Genomic DNA, 16,963 nt, shown 5'->3' with positions numbered 1-16,963 from the left:
AGCAGCACGAGACCGTTTCCATGAAGAAGTAGAGAGAAAAATCGTCAATCAAAGATGGCGGCTTACATGAGAAGCATGTTTACCCTACTCTCATTAGAACGAAATGTGTTACTCAAGATAAGGAGCAATCACGCTGTGGAAGCAAAGAGGTACGTGCGTGGGTTGAGAAGGAAACCTGTGAAAATACTGTTTCCTGACAGCAAGAAAGATAAACTCCAACCGCAGACAATTGTACACAGCAGCATCAAGGAGGTCAAGAACTTCAAGAAGAATGCTGATCATCAAAGTGCCTTCACCCAATCCCAGTCACGGGGAAGTGGCAACAATGTCTCCACTGGGACACAGGAGAGAAGTGGCAACAATGCCTCGCAGACAGTTGCACATCAAAGTATCTTCGCCCAGTCACGGGGAAGTGGCATCAATGTCTCCGGGACACAGGAGAGAAGTGGCAACAATGTCTCCAAGTCTGGGACACGGGAGAGAAGTGGCAACAATGTCTCCATGTCTGGGACACAGGAGAGAAGTGGCAACAATGTCTCCTCCAAGTCTGGGACACAGGAGAGAAGTGGCAACAATGTCTCCTCCAAGTCTGGGACACAGGAGAGAAGTGGCAGTGGAGCACAAGGACGTGCAGCTAAAGTATCAGATTCACAAGTCATCACAAATGACGAAGTCGAAGGACTCCGTTTCGAAAGGGCTTTGCCTGGGGATAAAAGGCTGTCGTAAGTTCTAACCGTTTTTGCGCTTAGTAGGCCTACTGTATTTGTAATTGTATACCATTAATCGTTTGCTTAGCAGACATTGAATTGAAGTATACTTTCCTGTGCTTTTTTCTGCATCTGATAATTTATTAAATCAATCACAGTAAAACCGGCATTGGTGTTAATCGACCAAATGACCAAATTCCTCTTCCTACCACACTCATCCAAATCCAATCCAAATTGTACACAGTCACACACACACACACACACACACACACACACACACACACACACACACACACACACACACACACACACACACACACACACACACACACACACACACACACACACATATTCTAGATTGCATCTTAAAATTTTAAAGGGTATATAAATGGCCATGCACCTTGGCTGGTAATACAGTGTGCCGTGGGTTCGAGTCCCGATCCTGACAAACTCAGGAGTCTTCCCCCATCTCTCTCCCCATTTGTGTAGAAATGTAACCAAATATGTAACCAAAAAGAAACAATGAATACCACTGATAGATCTAACACTGATGATTTGACTGTAATCTATATTGAATGCATTTAAGTGCTTAACCTGTCTGTCATCTTCAGGAGGGTGGTGAGTGTTGCCCGTTCCAGGACATTTCGGGAACAACAGGGTAAAATCCTGCTAGAGGGAACACGTTTGATCTGTGATGCCCTTGAGACTGGAGCCAACCCGCAGATGGTGTTCTTCAGCAAAGTGGAACAGCTATATGAGCTACCACTAGATAAGATGAAGAGGGCCACACTTGTCAAAGTCAAATTTGAAGACATAAAGATCTGGTCTGATCTTGTGGCTCCACAAGGGGTAATAGGTAATATGGCCAAATGTAATTGTATTGTTCACTTCCATGCATTGTATTTTTACTGAACTCCATTCCAAAGCCTTTCTTCTTCTTTTAGCCATATTTGCTCGTCCAGACCCTTCACGGCTGAAATTCCCTTTGACAAGCCATTCGGTACCATTGTCCCTGATATGTGACAACATCAGAGACCCAGGCAACCTAGGGACAATTCTGCGATGTGCTGCAGCTGCTGGGTGCCAGGATGTTCTGCTCACCAAGGGTAGGTTAAGTAAAACAACTGGTTCTAATGTCAAATCAACAGCTCACCTGATATGAATGTTTTAGCTATTTAGTACTTTGCCATATCTTTCAGGCTGTGTGGATGCATGGGAGCCTAAAGTGCTGCGTGCAGCGATGGGTGCCCATTTCCGAGTTCCAATCTACCCTAGCCTGGACTGGGAAGATGTTGAAAAGCGACTCCCAAAACAGGTGACTGTCCATGTGGCTGATAACTGCTGTGGAGTCGAGAGGGCTACATTAGCAGCAGATACACAAGCCACAATTTCCAACAAACCCTTGAACTTGAAGGCAGGGGATTATGGCTGGGTAAGCACCAACTCTAATTACAAAAACAGGCAGTATGAAGACTATGACTCTGACTCTGATTATGAAGACATGCTACGTTCATTTCCAAAATTGGATACCATGTTGTACCATGAGGACTGGGCCAAAAGCCCCTCCGCTCTCGTGATTGGTGGCGAGACGAATGGATTGAGCCTGGAAGCAGTTCAGTTAGCTGGGAAAACAGATGGTCAAAGACTATTTATTCCTGTAGTTCCTGAGGTGGACAGTTTGAATGCAGCTATGGCAGCCAGCATCTTGTTGTTTGAGGGCAGGAGACAGCTATTACATGTAATGGAGAAATCTGTAAAAACAAGGTCAATCTAAAGACTGCAGACAGTTGCTGTAATCCCTGGAAAAAAACTGTAATTTCTTCTGTTCGTTTTTTCCTGCAAAGATACATTAAAAATAAATCCTTTCATGCCAGATTGAATTAAATAGATTGATTTCATTTCAATTCTGTTTTAATGAAACCATGACTTTTTAAATGAGCAGAACTGGTTTGTTAATTTCTTGGCAAAATGATCTTACTGTGAAATTTCCAGTCTGCATATTTGCCACATTATGTCTCTCAAAACTCCTGCCAGTGTGGCTTGGAAGAACCATATGAATATGGTGTGGGAATGCTAGTAAAACGAATGGGTATATTGTACTACTTGTGAATGGATGTATAATCTGTGGTACACCAAAATATAAACAATGCTTTCCACCTTGTAGGCATGTAACGATATATCTATATTATATCCCGACGATATGTATCGATTTTCAAAAAAAGGGGGGCTAGTGTGTGATATGAAATGTGAGCTGTAATCATATTCACGTGCTTTTGGAGATAAATGAGGGACTCCATGCAGTCACTTTCAGTAGTAGAGGCCTGCAGAGGGGAGCTGTGTGTCTCAGTGTTGTTTTTGGCAGCAAATTTCTATTTTAGTTTAGTCATAGTCTTTGGACTGAATCTTCATTTAGTTTTAGTCACATTTTAGTCACCTGGAATGTCTTAGTGTTAGTCTAGTTTTAGTCGACTAAATGTCATAAGATTTTAGTCGACTAAATATACAGTTGATTTAGTCGACTAAAATGTATTTTGGCGGGTCTTGATGCCGTCGCAATTTTATTTTTACACTTGCTGAAAATAGCCGATCTATACAAGCTCACAACGCGTCGCGTTGTGACGCATTGTGAGCTTGTAGATCGGCTATTTTCAGCATGCAACCAAGTGTAAAATGACTTATACTGGATCTCGTCCACTAGTCCCTTCCTAACATTTTAGTCTAATTTTTATTTGTCGACGAAATTGTCAGTATATTTAGTCTTAGTTTTAGTCATCGTAGCTTAGTTTTCATTTAGTTTCCATTTGTTTTTGTCAGTGAAAATAGGTAGTCGACGAACATTTTTCGTCTTAGTTTTAGTCGACGAAAACAACACTGGTGTGTCTATGACTGTGCCCAGGTGATTTCTGCACTGTCATGCTAAGATGCCATCAAAGAAAACCTTTTTTTACATGTTAACTCGAGCTAGGTTTAGACATGAATGCATGTTTAAAGTTGTTGCACAGAAATTAAGTAATTTTACATGAAAAGTAATGCTACTTTTGCAATGTAAGCTTGGGGGTAGATAAATCCTAAAAAATATCGTGAATAGTCATATTGTGAGTTGAGTGTATCGTTACATGCTTACCACCTTGCATAGTGTCTTTAAATCTAGTGCATAGACTTATGCGTTAACAATTTGTCCTCAGATGTAATTACTTTTGTCACCACATAGAGGTGCCAGAAACCATACGTCAAGTTGCATATCTTTGGTCTACTGTCCATTGTACAGCTGGATATACAGAAGCCTCCAAAATTAATGGAAAAAGCATGTGGTTGAAAGGGTTTCCATTTCAGCATGGGTTACTTTAAACAACCTGCACAGTAACTAATAAAAATGCAAAGTTTGCTTTTGGTTTTTTTTGTGTGGCCAATGCACTTTATTCAAATAATTCTAATCACGGAATTGAGTCATCGCATGGTTATTTTACACATGAGCTAATCTTACCAATGATGTTTAATTATAATACAGGAAAAGGAAATTTCTAGGCAATGTGAAACTTATGGCTATGGAAAGTAGTGACACACAACCTATAATATGAATTTATACAGATCCAACACGTGAATTACTACTCGTGGACTGTTGCAATCATTTTATTTAAGCACATTTCATAAAACAAAAGTAAAAGGGGTCTCACTGATAACAGAACGCAAATAGTCACTTGAATATCTAGGTCCATTGGGTGACTGGTTTCTTGTAAAATAAAGAAATGCTATGAAGTGGATAAAAAAACAAAATGTTTGACTTGAGGTCAAAAAAAGCAAAATCATCTTTATATATATATATTACTGTAGGGGCTATAGTCAATGCAAGGCACCACAGGAGGAGAGGACTCCAAAAAAGACAAGTCTTTAAAAAAGAAAGGTAAAAATGTCAGTAAAAAGTGAGGTGTCTCTCTAACAGTCTGGAAATGCCGGGATATGAGACATGAGGGACTGAGGGGCTAGCAACGGGAGGTCAGGGTCTGATGATGGTGCTGGGTTTAAGTCTCTGTGCTACAGGGATGACATCTTTTTGTAGGCAAACTCAGAAGTTACCTTCACCATGGGTTCCCTTCGCCAATATTCAATGGAATTAGTTTGCATTGGGTTTTAGTTAAATTACGAAAATAAGCTTTGTAGCAAACAAAGGCTAGTGATATTAACACATTGTGCTCAACAAAATGATCTAAAAAATTTAACCACAGGCAATTAATATAAGACATAACAGTAAGTACATAACTGATTCAAAATCAGAGGTTTATTTATATTTCAGAACAAAATGTGAAACCCTCTAGGCTTATGCTGGCTAAAACCTTATTTTCTTCATAACTCCATATCCCTGTGGTAAAATGGAATCTGGTGAGGGAACCCATTGTGAACTCTTCCAAATTTGAGGACTACAACTTGTAGCACGATGCTGCACTCCCTCTTTAGATGGGCTCTGGTTTGAGCTTTTCAGCGAGGAAGTCGTTGACAAACTGCTCCACCACAACTGGCGTGATCTCCTCGACGTCCCGGACGTACTTGGCACGGGCAGACATGTCCAGGATTGTGAGCAGAGGTGCTGCTTCTGGCAGATTTGTGTAGTCCCGCAGGGAGTCACTCATGTCATCCTATGGTGACAAACAAAAAAAAATAATGTACCAGTATAGTTAAACCTCATACAATGTTAGATTTGGCACTCTATGCAAACCATAATGCAAAGCCAACACTGGACACCTACAGAGAACCCCAACCCCCAAACAAATCAGTTCCCATTTGCTTTTAGTGAAGAAAATTGGGATAGCAAACCCTTATAAGATTAGTTCATTAATTCAAAAACAAGGCACAATCTCATTAATACACAGTTCTAAAAAAGAATGTAGAAGCCTTTCTTCTCTATATGCCTGCAGGCAGCGTGCCCAGAGAGCATGGCCTCCATCATACGCCCCACTGTGGGGGAAGAGGACCTCCATCAAACGCCCCACTGTGGAGGAAGAGGAACCAGGATGGATATGGCCCCAAAACAGAACTGAGCAGAGTAGTGCATACGGTATACGATACGTACATGGTAAAATACTGTGACACCTACGTCCTTTAGGGCTTTTCAAAAGGATTACCTAGCCGTGGTCAGTCCTGATGCTTTGTGTCACCTTTTAACAATTTAGGACTACAAGCCCAGTAATCAAACAAACTACAGGAGACAAGTGCCCCAGTAATCAAACAAACTACAGGAGACAAGTACCCCAGTAATCAAACAAACTACAGGAGACAAGTACGCACGCACACACACACACACACACACACACACACACACACACACACACACACACACACACAGAGCATTTAATCTCGGTACATCACACACACACAGTACGTACATACTGCATACAATCTCGGTACATCAGACAGGGAGGCTACAAATGTCAAATCCGCTCAAATGGAAGGGCCATTAATTATAGACAGAAATAGGAGCTGGCATACTGGGTGATAATTAAGATCTTTTTCATGTAGTACTTTTGAAAGTAGCGTTTCTGCCATTACAGTACTGTATTACTTTCAGTTAAACATCTGTAAGTAAGTAAGTAGGCAGGATTTCATGTGTTGATTTTTCTGAGGTCACACGTTTCACCATTGTCACGCCTCGTGTCTCCCATCGTCGGAGGCGGTTTCTTGCTTCCTCATGACAGGATGACCTGATTTCCTCTCAGCTAAGCTCTCAGGCTCAAGAAGATTGAAGATTAATTTCATGTGGGAAAAGAGTAGGGTAAAAATGCATAACTAGCCAAAACAGGCCAGGGGGTGGCACTGCACCAACTGTTTGGATGTCTCCTTAAAGCGGTTTTGGTTTTGGTTTTCCACAGTTAAGATTGTACCGCCATCTGATTTATGCACCAACATGTATTCATAAACATGCACTAACTTGTTTACACAGGTTAATAATTAAAGAAAAGAAGAAGCAATAAATCCATTTCATTTGATTTTAATTTTGTGGGTTATTCAACTCTCAAGCAAGATCTCCTCTCACGTCGTGTTGTGAAGTGATTCCTGCGTAGTGATATTTAAATATGCAGCTGTTCTTTCTATCCTATATTTAGATGAAACCACACAATCACCTCTCAGAATATCGACATTACTGCTCCCTAAAAAGTATGGCAACACAAAGTTTGTGTTGCCATACGTACTCAACGTACGTAAAACATAAATAAAAATACAAACATTTTAATAGAGGAAACATACTCTGGCATTTCCACTTCTGTTCTGAATCTGTCAAATTCATCTACACAATCTATGTTGTCCTCAGACGATACAAGCCCTCTATTTGTGTCTCCTCCAGTCATCTCGATTCTCCATACATCTGGTTAGCTGGTTTGTACAATGAACCAAATATAATATCCAATATGAACTTTAATTATTGCAATTTTAATTATACTTTTATATTGGATATGGATACATTTTCACCGGACAAAAGCATACAGCCTTTAACCACCCTATACAGTATGTACTGTGTTTTACGATGAATAGTGAAAATATCCCATCTACAAGCTGCACCGCATTGTGAGCTTGTAGATTTTTTTCAATTTGCTTTAAAGATTTTGATAATTTATGCACATTTTCAGCTATAATGACATGACCAAAATGGTGGTTAAAAATCCGTCATCTGGGCATAACAGGGGAAAGGAACCACAAAAAAGGAGAAATTACACAATCTATCACCAAGGCTCTTTCCAGGGTCTCAGATATGAGAAGATGTAATCTCTGCGTCTGTCTTCTCCTCTGTTGGAAGTCATGCATCTTCTTTTGTGCGGCTGCTATGCTTGTGTAAACTGCTTCTCATGAGGTGCAATGGCTACGTTCATTCCAAAGGCCCCCGCCCTCTCCCAGCCTGGCCTGGAACAAAAAGACAAAGGGGCCTTGCTGCTGTGGCCTGCAGTCACAGCTGTGATAAGGCTTGGCCTCTGTTTACCGCGTGGGACCTGCTGTGCCATGTCAGGGTTATTCTGCGGGCGGCTGCCTATCGTAGCACTATGGCATTTCACACTCACAGAATACAGCCATCTGATAAGGACTGCAGTGATAATGATAACAAAGCCCCCATTGGCCAGGGGGCTAGTTAGTAGCATCCATTTGATTGGACCAGCCAGCGTATCCGAAGGAGTTTTCACCATTGTGAAATCCAACAATAAAACCAACAGCAATGTGATTGGCTGAGCACTGATATGATAGGTTGGATTTATCAGTCTGTCTCACTAGGAGTCTTTGTCTGTACTCTGTAGTTAGTAGTACAAGAGTGTCACTTGCAGATTGATAAAGTACTGATAAACTGAGCGAGAATGTTGCAATGTGACTTATTCTAGGTAAGCGCAATTGTTGTGCGATGAGTATAAATTAAGCGGTTTGACTGAAAAGCCTTAAAATCACTGAAGGATACAATAAATTATGATTCACAGTGAAGAGGAACTATTGAATTAAGAGGTAATAATGGCATTGTTCAGTATGTCCATGATGAGTTCATGCCTCCCTTTTATAGTTTGTCATCACCGTGAAATACAACTATATATTCAACAAATCCATCAAACATCCAGTGTGTCCGTCTTACACAAATTTTTCCCTTCAATTGTACGTTCATTTGTACAAATAAAAGTACAATTTCTCTTGTGTGGAACATAAATAACTGCTGGCAAGGCCAGCCCGTCTGGCTCGCAGAGCTGCGTGTGTGTATGCAACCTTTGCCCCTCAGGGTCAGAGGGATCATTCTAGTTCTATTATTGTTGGACGAGACTTCTTGGTAACAGGCATTATGGCCACAAATCAGTTCAGTTCATTATGTGAATGTATAATATGAGAAACCTCTGTGTGCAGGAGTCAACATTCTACCCGCAGGATATAATGACTAACCATGTTGGTTTTATACAACCCCATGTTGTTTTGTATCGATAAATCAGTCTACAACCGTGTACGCTGTCGCGGGTTTTCTGAATTTGACGGGCAACATTTCAAGCAGAGTAACGAGATCCTCTGTCTTCTCCTCTGGCCAGGCTCCCCCGCACGGGGTGCCAACATACTGCCGTCTCTTGGACACTAAACCCAGCAGCTGGCCAGGGTGCATGTGAACACCAGCCTCTGCCAGGGTGCATGTGAACACCAGGCCTCTGCCAGGGAGCATGTGAACACCAGGCCTCTGCCAGGGAGCATGTGAACACCAGGCCTCTACCAGGGAGCATGTGAACACCAGGCCTCTACCAGGGAGCATGTGAACACCAGGCCTCTACCAGGGAGCATGTGAACACCAGGCCTCTGCCAGGCTGCATGTGAACACCAGGCCTCTGCCAGGCTGCATGTGAACACCAGGCCTCTACCAGGGAGCATGTGAACACCAGGCCTCTCCAGGGTGCATGTGAACACCAGGGTGCATGTGAACACCAGGCCTCTCCAGGCTGCATGTGAACACCAGGCCTCTCCAGGCTGCATGTGAACACCAGGCCTCTGCCAGGCTGCATGTGAACACCAGGCCTCTCCAGGGTGCATGTGAACACCAGGCCTCTCCAGGGTGCATGTGAACACCAGGGTGCATGTGAACACCAGGCCTCTCCAGGGTGCATGTGAACACCAGGCCTCTCCAGGGTGCATGTGAACACCAGGCCTCTCCAGGGTGCATGTGAACACCAGGGTGCATGTGAACACCAGGCCTCTCCAGGGTGCATGTGAACACCAGGCCTCTCCAGGGTGCATGTGAACACCAGGGTGCATGTGAACACCAGGGTGCATGTGAACACCAGGGTGCATGTGAACACCAGGGTGCATGTGAACACCAGGCCTCGGCCAGGCCACGGTCAAGAAGGCTGTAACGTCAGTCTTTGATGGGGAGAACCCAAGGCCTGTGGCGGGAAAGAATATCTGACAGCGAGCCCGGTCTTAAAAAGTGATTTCAAAGACAGTGACCCACATGACACGGAATTACACCTGGGCTATGTAAAACAAACCCTGCCTTACCACATGTGGTAGAAAGTAATAAGGGTAAGAGATCCACAGCACTACTGCTGACCTTTCAGCTCAATGTGTTTTCGAGGCATTTACAAGTGTGGTGGTATGCTTACTTGTAATTTGCCATGGAGAAATCAACATTGAAAAATGCGTATTAAACAACGAGTGTAACGGCTTTGTCTCAACTGCTGTTTGTCTGCTAGGGGATTATACTCGGTCTGGCTACAGCGGTGACATTTCAAGGCTGACATCAGAGTGGAACAGCTTCGGGACTGCCATGCGCAGGGTCAGACAGTTAGCACATGTGTAAACCCCCATGGCCTGAAACCTAAGCCTTGTCTTTTGCGTGTGACATGAGAAACCAGCACTGTCCTCCCCAGTGCACCAGGCAAAGAGAATGGGGAGAGGGGAAGCTTGAGGGTGGGGAGTGGGCAGGCAGGCAGAGAAGTGGTAATCTGTCAATTACGGCTGCTATTGCTGCTACTGTAACTCCACTGGCTCTGGAAAGGTTGACGAGCAAAAAACAAAATAGAAAAAGTTATGAAAACTCTACGTTCCCTCCCACGGTTGACAGAGGAAGATAAAGGAAAAGATGGGAGATTTGGTGCAAGGGCGCAGAGCAAGTCTAGTACTGGCAACCTCTGGCTGATTTTATCATGAGACAGGCCCCCTGCTGAATTCTGGGTATTAGGTTGTACAGTATCAAGTGCCTCACAAAAAAGGGCCCTGCTAAGTTTATAATTTCAAACACTGTCATGGTTTGGAGTACCGCTCTTAAAAGATCATTATAGCCTACAATATGATATAACTGGAGCAGATGGCATGTCGCACAAAAACATGCCACTGACCATTCATGGACACTCAAACATGCTCCATGTCACACAAGAATGCAAAACTACTTGCAAGCCAACTGTACAACTGTGCTGTACTGTCCAGAGAGGCATATATCTTACCTCTCCAGCCACAAAGAACAGAAGTGGTATCTCCTCCTCTTTAGCTTTATACTTGGCCATGAGCTTCTCTGCAATTGGCTGAATCAACTCCTTTGCTGGCTCCAGCTCCCCTTCTTCCTCTGCGTCTGCATAAACCAGAGAAAATGTCAAACTATGTAAGGGCTACAAGAAGAGAACGAAGAAAAGAGGTCATGTACTGTAGGAGTGCAAGATGTGCAGATTAATAAAAGGAGACCACAGTAAAGGTTATGAGGTGAAGCAAAGGCGTGTAGACAGCTGATGGAGAGATAAAAAGAGCCAGATGGTCTCCAACTGTCCCGTCCAATCTGATGTCTAGGATGGCATGAACAGTGATGAAGGCATCACTGTGCACTCAAATGCTTTCATCTGAATTTGATGTATTTATCGTCTTGTCATGTGTGACTGCTCCCTTGTCCAACGACTTTGATGTAAGCTCCTTAGCAGAATAGGGCATTAAAAACAGATTACATGTTTCTGTAGTGTAGAGTGTAGACATTTGTGTGTTCACAAATCCACTTGGTCAATGATACTCAAGAAGTGGTCTGCGGACCCCAGAGGTCTTAGAGGAGGATCCAGGGTGTCCCCAGCAATGTCCCCACTTAAACCTTAATTGATAACGTCACAAATGTTTAAATCTACTGAAAATAATTGGTTTGTGCTAGAATTCTGGGAAAATCACACAACAAACATATTCACTTATGGGGGTCCTTGGCAGTGTGTCACAAATTATTTTCCAATGTGGGTCTGTGGTCTAATTGGAGTTTGGAGTTATTTTACAGGAATATGTTTCAGATCCACTGCACTAGCTATTTCTTTTCTGTTCCTCTCTCCATTGAAAAGTACTATTTTTCCAAGGTTCCTGGATCCAGCTCAATATTCCATACACTCTGACATTCAATCTGCTTCACATTAATACAACTCATTCATCCTTGAGGAAAGCAAGGCAGGACCCCATGCAGAGAGCTGCGCTGTGGAGAACAGGGTCCAATGCATGCCCATCTACTCACCCACAAAGAGCACGAGGCAAGGCCCCTCGTGTAGCTGCACAGCGTTGGACTCGCTGAGTTCGAGGACGGGCCGAGGATGCCAAGGAAACAGCCGGCACTCCGGGTCATTCAGCACCTCCACGCGGCCCTGTCGCGTGATCATGTGACCTTCTGTGTCCAACAAAATCAGGGTGGGAATGCCTGGGGACGCAGAATCAAAAGCAACACCGTCACACTCGTGTGAAGCGAGGGACACCTGGCGTTTGTTTAAAGAGCTCTAAACAAACGTTAAAAAGTCCATAGACTTTGCTGACATATGATGCCATTTCAAAAGCCAGACATTGGAGGGGAGCCGTGGATGATGGATGGAGAAAGGAAAGAGTGAGAGAAACAGAGAGGGTGTCATGGTGTCATCCTCTCTTTATTTTTCCTCCATTACTGGGTCAGAGTACAGTTGGTTCCCTCCCCCACTGAGTTTATTTGTGTCATGGAGAGACAACATGAAGCCTGAGGTCCCCCCAAGGCAGTGACCAGCTCTCTGTGCGCTCACCTCCACCGTGTCTGCTACTGGAAGAGTTGTATTTTTTTTTAAAGGCTGAACCTTTTCAGTCCTGCCATGTTTCCCATTGCAATCTACTGTACCATATCACAGCCTTATCGCAAACATGCACACAGCAACACGCAGTGTGCATTTGTCGAAGAGGAAAATGAGCATGTGTGTGCGAGCGATTGTTTAGCATGTATGTTTTATGCATTCATTTGTGTTTGTATGCCGCATGGTCTAGAGAGATGGGAGCTGGCATGAATAGCATGGATGGTTTTCAATGTGTGTGCGTGTGGTGGTGGTGGTGGGGGGGGGGTGGTATTGACTCGTCCTGGGTGAATTCCACACATTCCATTCAAGAGAGGCAAAGAGCCAGCACACCAACTGTATCCACACTCCTTTATGCAGATGGAGGGAATCAGAGAGAGATAGGGGATAGGGGGAGAGAGAGAGACAAACAGAGAGAAAGAGAGAAACAGACAGGCACAGAGGGAGCAAAACAGCCCTTTTGCGGAGAGCAGAACCGTAAACTTGATTACCAGTTCACATTCCGCTGGCTGCAGTGTTATCTGTTCACTGTTCCCTGTCCAGTGCAGTAACTGCCTGCCATTGTTCCTTTTCTGTACGTGACATTATTAAGAGAGACAGACAATCATCTAGTCTTTCATCCTCTAATTCTCTCTCTCAGCATCTGAAGCTCGTGCTCACACACACGCGCACCGAGAAGGGGGAGATCTGTAACGTACCTTGTATTCCATACAGTCTATTGAGCCGTGACCGTCGAGCTTCATCTGAATACGGTACTGCCAACCAAGGCATTTCACTGAAGTACTGCTTAAATGACTCCTCTGACCTGTAGATGTTGGGACAGCACAAAACAAGAGGCAATGGAAGATGTTCGTGCGTGCGTGTCAGTGACAGACATGCACGCTACGGGAGAGCGACGTAGAGCGACGTGGAAGAAGAGAGCCTCCACGCTGCCACAAGGACTCTTACCTGTCAGCGCTGACAAACACAATCTCAAACTTCTGTCCGGACTCCTTGACAGTTCGATACGATTCCACCAGCACCCGGGTCAAACTGCGGCATGGAGGGCACTATAGCCGAGATGGAGAGAAGCGCTCCATCAACATGTGTGCCATTATATCATTATTGCATGGCATTGGGCATTCTCACTGAATGTTGGAGCAATTCATTATCTCTTCAGGCATTTTAGTTTGACCTACTGCAGCGATAGGCGAATTAGTCAAGTACTGTATATTTCTGTGTGCGTATGATGTAGGTGTATGAATGACACAGGGGGAGAACAAATTATGATACTACACAGCAAAAGTCTCTGTTAACATCTATCTTTTTGTAACTCAGAGAGTGTACAATGTACACTACGTACACTACATTTGGGAGGTAATGTGTCCCTCCCAGATAGGCGCAGTCTGTTGATGGGGGAAAGTAGACCCTTTAAGCAGTTACCATTACTTTTATGAGTGTGCAGCCGAGCTGTGCGCATGCAAGGTCACTCAGTGAGAGAGAGATTCCTATATAGCGTCTGAGAGCAGAGTGACACGTCAGAATTCTCCAGGACAGACTAACCCTCTGGCCTGCGCTTTGCGGGGCCCCCAAATCTGTGGACTGATATGATCGAATCCGAATTCGTGATGTAACAGGTCGTATTTGCTTTCATATATGTCTTTGCTGTTCATATGTACCATATATCACATATTGTGGGCAATCAATAAATGCCAGATCTTGTGAATCCATAATTTAAAGTGTACAGCCTGTTTATTGGACTATTAGATAACCCTCTCACAGGATGGCGCATCACTGTCAATGTGAACACAGAGAGGATGACTGATAGCTGCGGTGGCTGCTGAGACCTCCACTGCCCTGGGCATTTCCTGGCTCTCTCATCTCGATAGAAACTGGGAAGACTCCTTTTGTATATCCAGCTGCATTTAGATACTACTCCCTCTTATCCCTCTCCCCATAGCTCAGAGCTATTTATTGTTGTTCAGCGTGCGTGAATGTGTGCTGTCTGTGAGAGTCCAGCCCAGCTGGGGGAGTAATGCTTCAGCTGCTGGTATTAACATGACATCACTCTGCCAGGGCAGAGGTGGAAAGAGGAAAATAACCTGGCAAGTCTAGCAAAAAAAGAAAAATAGAAAAAGAAAGCACAGTGATGCTGATTACACAATGTCACAAAATACAGTGATTCTTGTTTGGCGTAACATGGTGCTGTAATTGTAAGTTTAGCAAAAAGAAACATACATCGTAATCGTTTGATAAATGTTGATTTTAAGCATTGCTATGTTCAGTAACACCCCATCTCTCAAGCTCTTTAGTAAACAGAAAATTGATTTTCAGGCCGGCATACCAATTTTATCCAATTAGGAGAGACAAGTCATACAGGATATGCGAAAATGAAAGTGAAATTGATGACAAAAAAAAATGAGCAGACAAAATTGGAACTGGGACACTATAAAATTGGGGTTTATTACATGGGTTCTCTCTCCTGATTGGATTAAATTGGTGGTCCACCTGAAAAAAGTATTTTCTGTTTATTAAAGAACTGGAGATAAGGAGACTGACAAACTCTCTATGGCAGTGTTACTATCAGGTTATAGAGCTTTAACCTTCACTTACAACCACATATGCGTATGAAACTTTAGTGTAACAGTCAGAGCCGAATCCCTATTGATTAGAGTAAATGTTGTCACAACTTGATTAAATTTCCCTACTAGACCATAACCGTTAGTGGTTTGAGTTGTCTGCGTCTTTAATGCAACAAACTGAACTGCTGATAAAGCAATAACGACAGAGTGTAGAACAGAGTTGTTGGCCCAGGAGGAGCTGCAGGCGAGAGAGAGTCGAAGTGGGGGACTGTGACGATGCCACGCAATCGTAGGGTTACAATTATACAACTATACACTGGCATAGGGTCTGCCTTGAGATTGGATTGGAGGTCTCTCTGTCTCTGTCGGTCATTATTTTATTATATTTTGACAGCAGGAATTGCCTGTCATAATTTGACCCCCCAGTATCAGGATGTATTAGGATGTTGATATTCATTCATCAGCCAACACTCCCCACTCACAGGTAGTACCTGTGAGCTTCCTTGGACTACATCAAGGAAGCTTTGAGAAGGAAGAGAAGTGGTCATGTGACTGGGCTGCGCCATGACACTTTCATGGACACTTTCATGGGAGCCAAACTACCTGGAAGTTTGGCAGAATGCACTGGAGTCAATGAGAGCTCAGTGACCAGCTCATGAACAAACATTTATTAATGACTGAGACCTTTTGTAAAGTAATCACTTCTGGAAAATATCAGAAGACATGTAACACATTATTGTCTGCTGTGTTCGCTGAGCTGTCGCCATGTGCCATGCTCATGAAGGGTTGGCAGTGTGCTCTGGCAGCTGTTTGGAGTGGCAGGCTTCAGCAGCAGCAACAGCAGCTTGTGCTGTATCTCATCAGGAACAGCTCACCAGCAATATCCTGGGGTGCATACTTAGTTTAGACTAGTCATTGGTTAGAAATGGGTTAAGGTTAGGTTTAGGTGTGCTGCCCCGTGGGAGGTTAGGTTTAGGGTGAGGGTTTGAGATGGGTTGTAGTTGTAGGACTAATGACTGTCTAACCAATGACTAGTCTAAACCAAAAACTGTCATATCCTGAGCCTCCCATGCATCACTGAGCCACAACCTCAAGTTTGCAGACTTTGCACTGTATTAGCAGGCACAGGCACAGCACAGGCAGAGACAATACAATATAGCCTGATGCTGCCAGGGAGTGGTGACTGATGTCAGCTTTCAAGGTTGAGAATAGAGACCGGCATGACTAACCGCCGTTAATGTACACATGAAACACAATGGAGGCTCTCCTCCTTCCACTGTCCCTCTGGGCCCCCACATCCTTTTTATCAGTTCCACCGACCATTTTGCCCTTTCCTGCTGTGCCCTGCTGCACTGCCCTCACTTTCTCACAGAGGCCTTGGTTTGTTTTGATAGAGCTAATGCTTACATCACAGGATATGTATGTCTACAAAGCTAAAGGGAGGGTCATTTTTGCCTACCCCCCCCCCCCCCCCCCATCCTGCCCTCTTCCACTACTTCCCATACTCACCCAGTGTGCTGAGAAGTACACGCCCACATAGTGACCCTCCAGGGAGCTGCTGTCTGTTGTCTGCCTGTTGTTCCTGAGCAGAGGGCCGGCCACCACCTCCGCAAATGGCTTTGGCCCCCAGGGGAACTCCAGGCCTGTCAAGGGTGCCCAAAAGGGTTAGGATGACGTTGAAAAAGGGAGGATGGCGGTGAGGAGAAGAAAGCACAGAAAACAACCATGTGTTAGAGTGGACCCTTGAGTTAAGCTTTTTTCTGATTAACAAAATGCTTATTCAGAACTGGAGATCGTCTCTGTCACGACTACTGGACTTTGAATGAAATCATGTTTGTACATATGCATGCCGTTACATTCAGAGGCTCTTCTATGGCTGGTGTCATCTGCTTTTGTAAATGCACCCTGCTGTGCACTCTGGTGCACAGCAGATGTAAAATGTGGGTTTAATGGTGAACGTGAGCAATTTTTCCTAACTGTAAATACATTCCCCTCACTTTCTTTCACCAGCATCTTCCCTAGTAGTCATGAATAAAATCTCATATGACTGGCTCATAAAGACCTTTTTATGGGAATTCCCTTTTTGTAGTGCTTCATTAGGCAGGAATGACACGCTGTTGTAAAAAGTGCACTATCACACTACATCCAGCACAAGCCCCCA

General features: G+C 44.0%; 2 protein-coding genes across 2 annotated transcripts in view; one reads left to right on the top strand and one right to left on the bottom strand.

The window, feature by feature from the left end:
• Positions 1–54: 54 nt before the first annotated feature.
• Positions 55–3,045, top strand: mrm3a (mitochondrial rRNA methyltransferase 3a; the record flags this gene model as incomplete). Its single annotated transcript, XM_083772910.1, has 4 exons — positions 55–722; positions 1,319–1,563; positions 1,652–1,813; positions 1,907–3,045. The coding sequence occupies 4 exons, from the start codon at positions 55–57 to the stop codon at positions 2,479–2,481; spliced, it is 1,650 nt and encodes a 549-aa protein (XP_083629036.1). The 3' UTR covers positions 2,482–3,045.
• A 1,276-nt stretch (positions 3,046–4,321) lies between these two features.
• The window catches only part of nxn (nucleoredoxin), a 61,161-nt gene continuing 48,519 nt past the window's right edge, over positions 4,322–16,963 (bottom strand). The window contains exons 3-8 of the mRNA XM_083773995.1: positions 16,312–16,445; positions 13,190–13,290; positions 12,940–13,046; positions 11,671–11,850; positions 10,643–10,767; positions 4,322–5,338 (exon numbers count right to left, since the gene is read on the bottom strand). Of these exons, the coding sequence (XP_083630121.1) occupies positions 5,156–5,338; positions 10,643–10,767; positions 11,671–11,850; positions 12,940–13,046; positions 13,190–13,290; positions 16,312–16,445 (830 nt within the window). The 3' untranslated portion in view covers positions 4,322–5,155. The remainder of the gene's footprint in view (positions 5,339–10,642; positions 10,768–11,670; positions 11,851–12,939; positions 13,047–13,189; positions 13,291–16,311; positions 16,446–16,963) is intronic.

The sequence above is a fragment of the Protomyctophum parallelum genome, assembly GCF_964188405.1.
Source record: "Protomyctophum parallelum genome assembly, chromosome: 9".
Lineage (NCBI taxonomy): Eukaryota > Metazoa > Chordata > Actinopteri > Myctophiformes > Myctophidae > Protomyctophum > Protomyctophum parallelum.
Note: the sequence above shows the minus strand (reverse complement) of the source record. Positions and strands in the feature narration are given on the sequence as shown.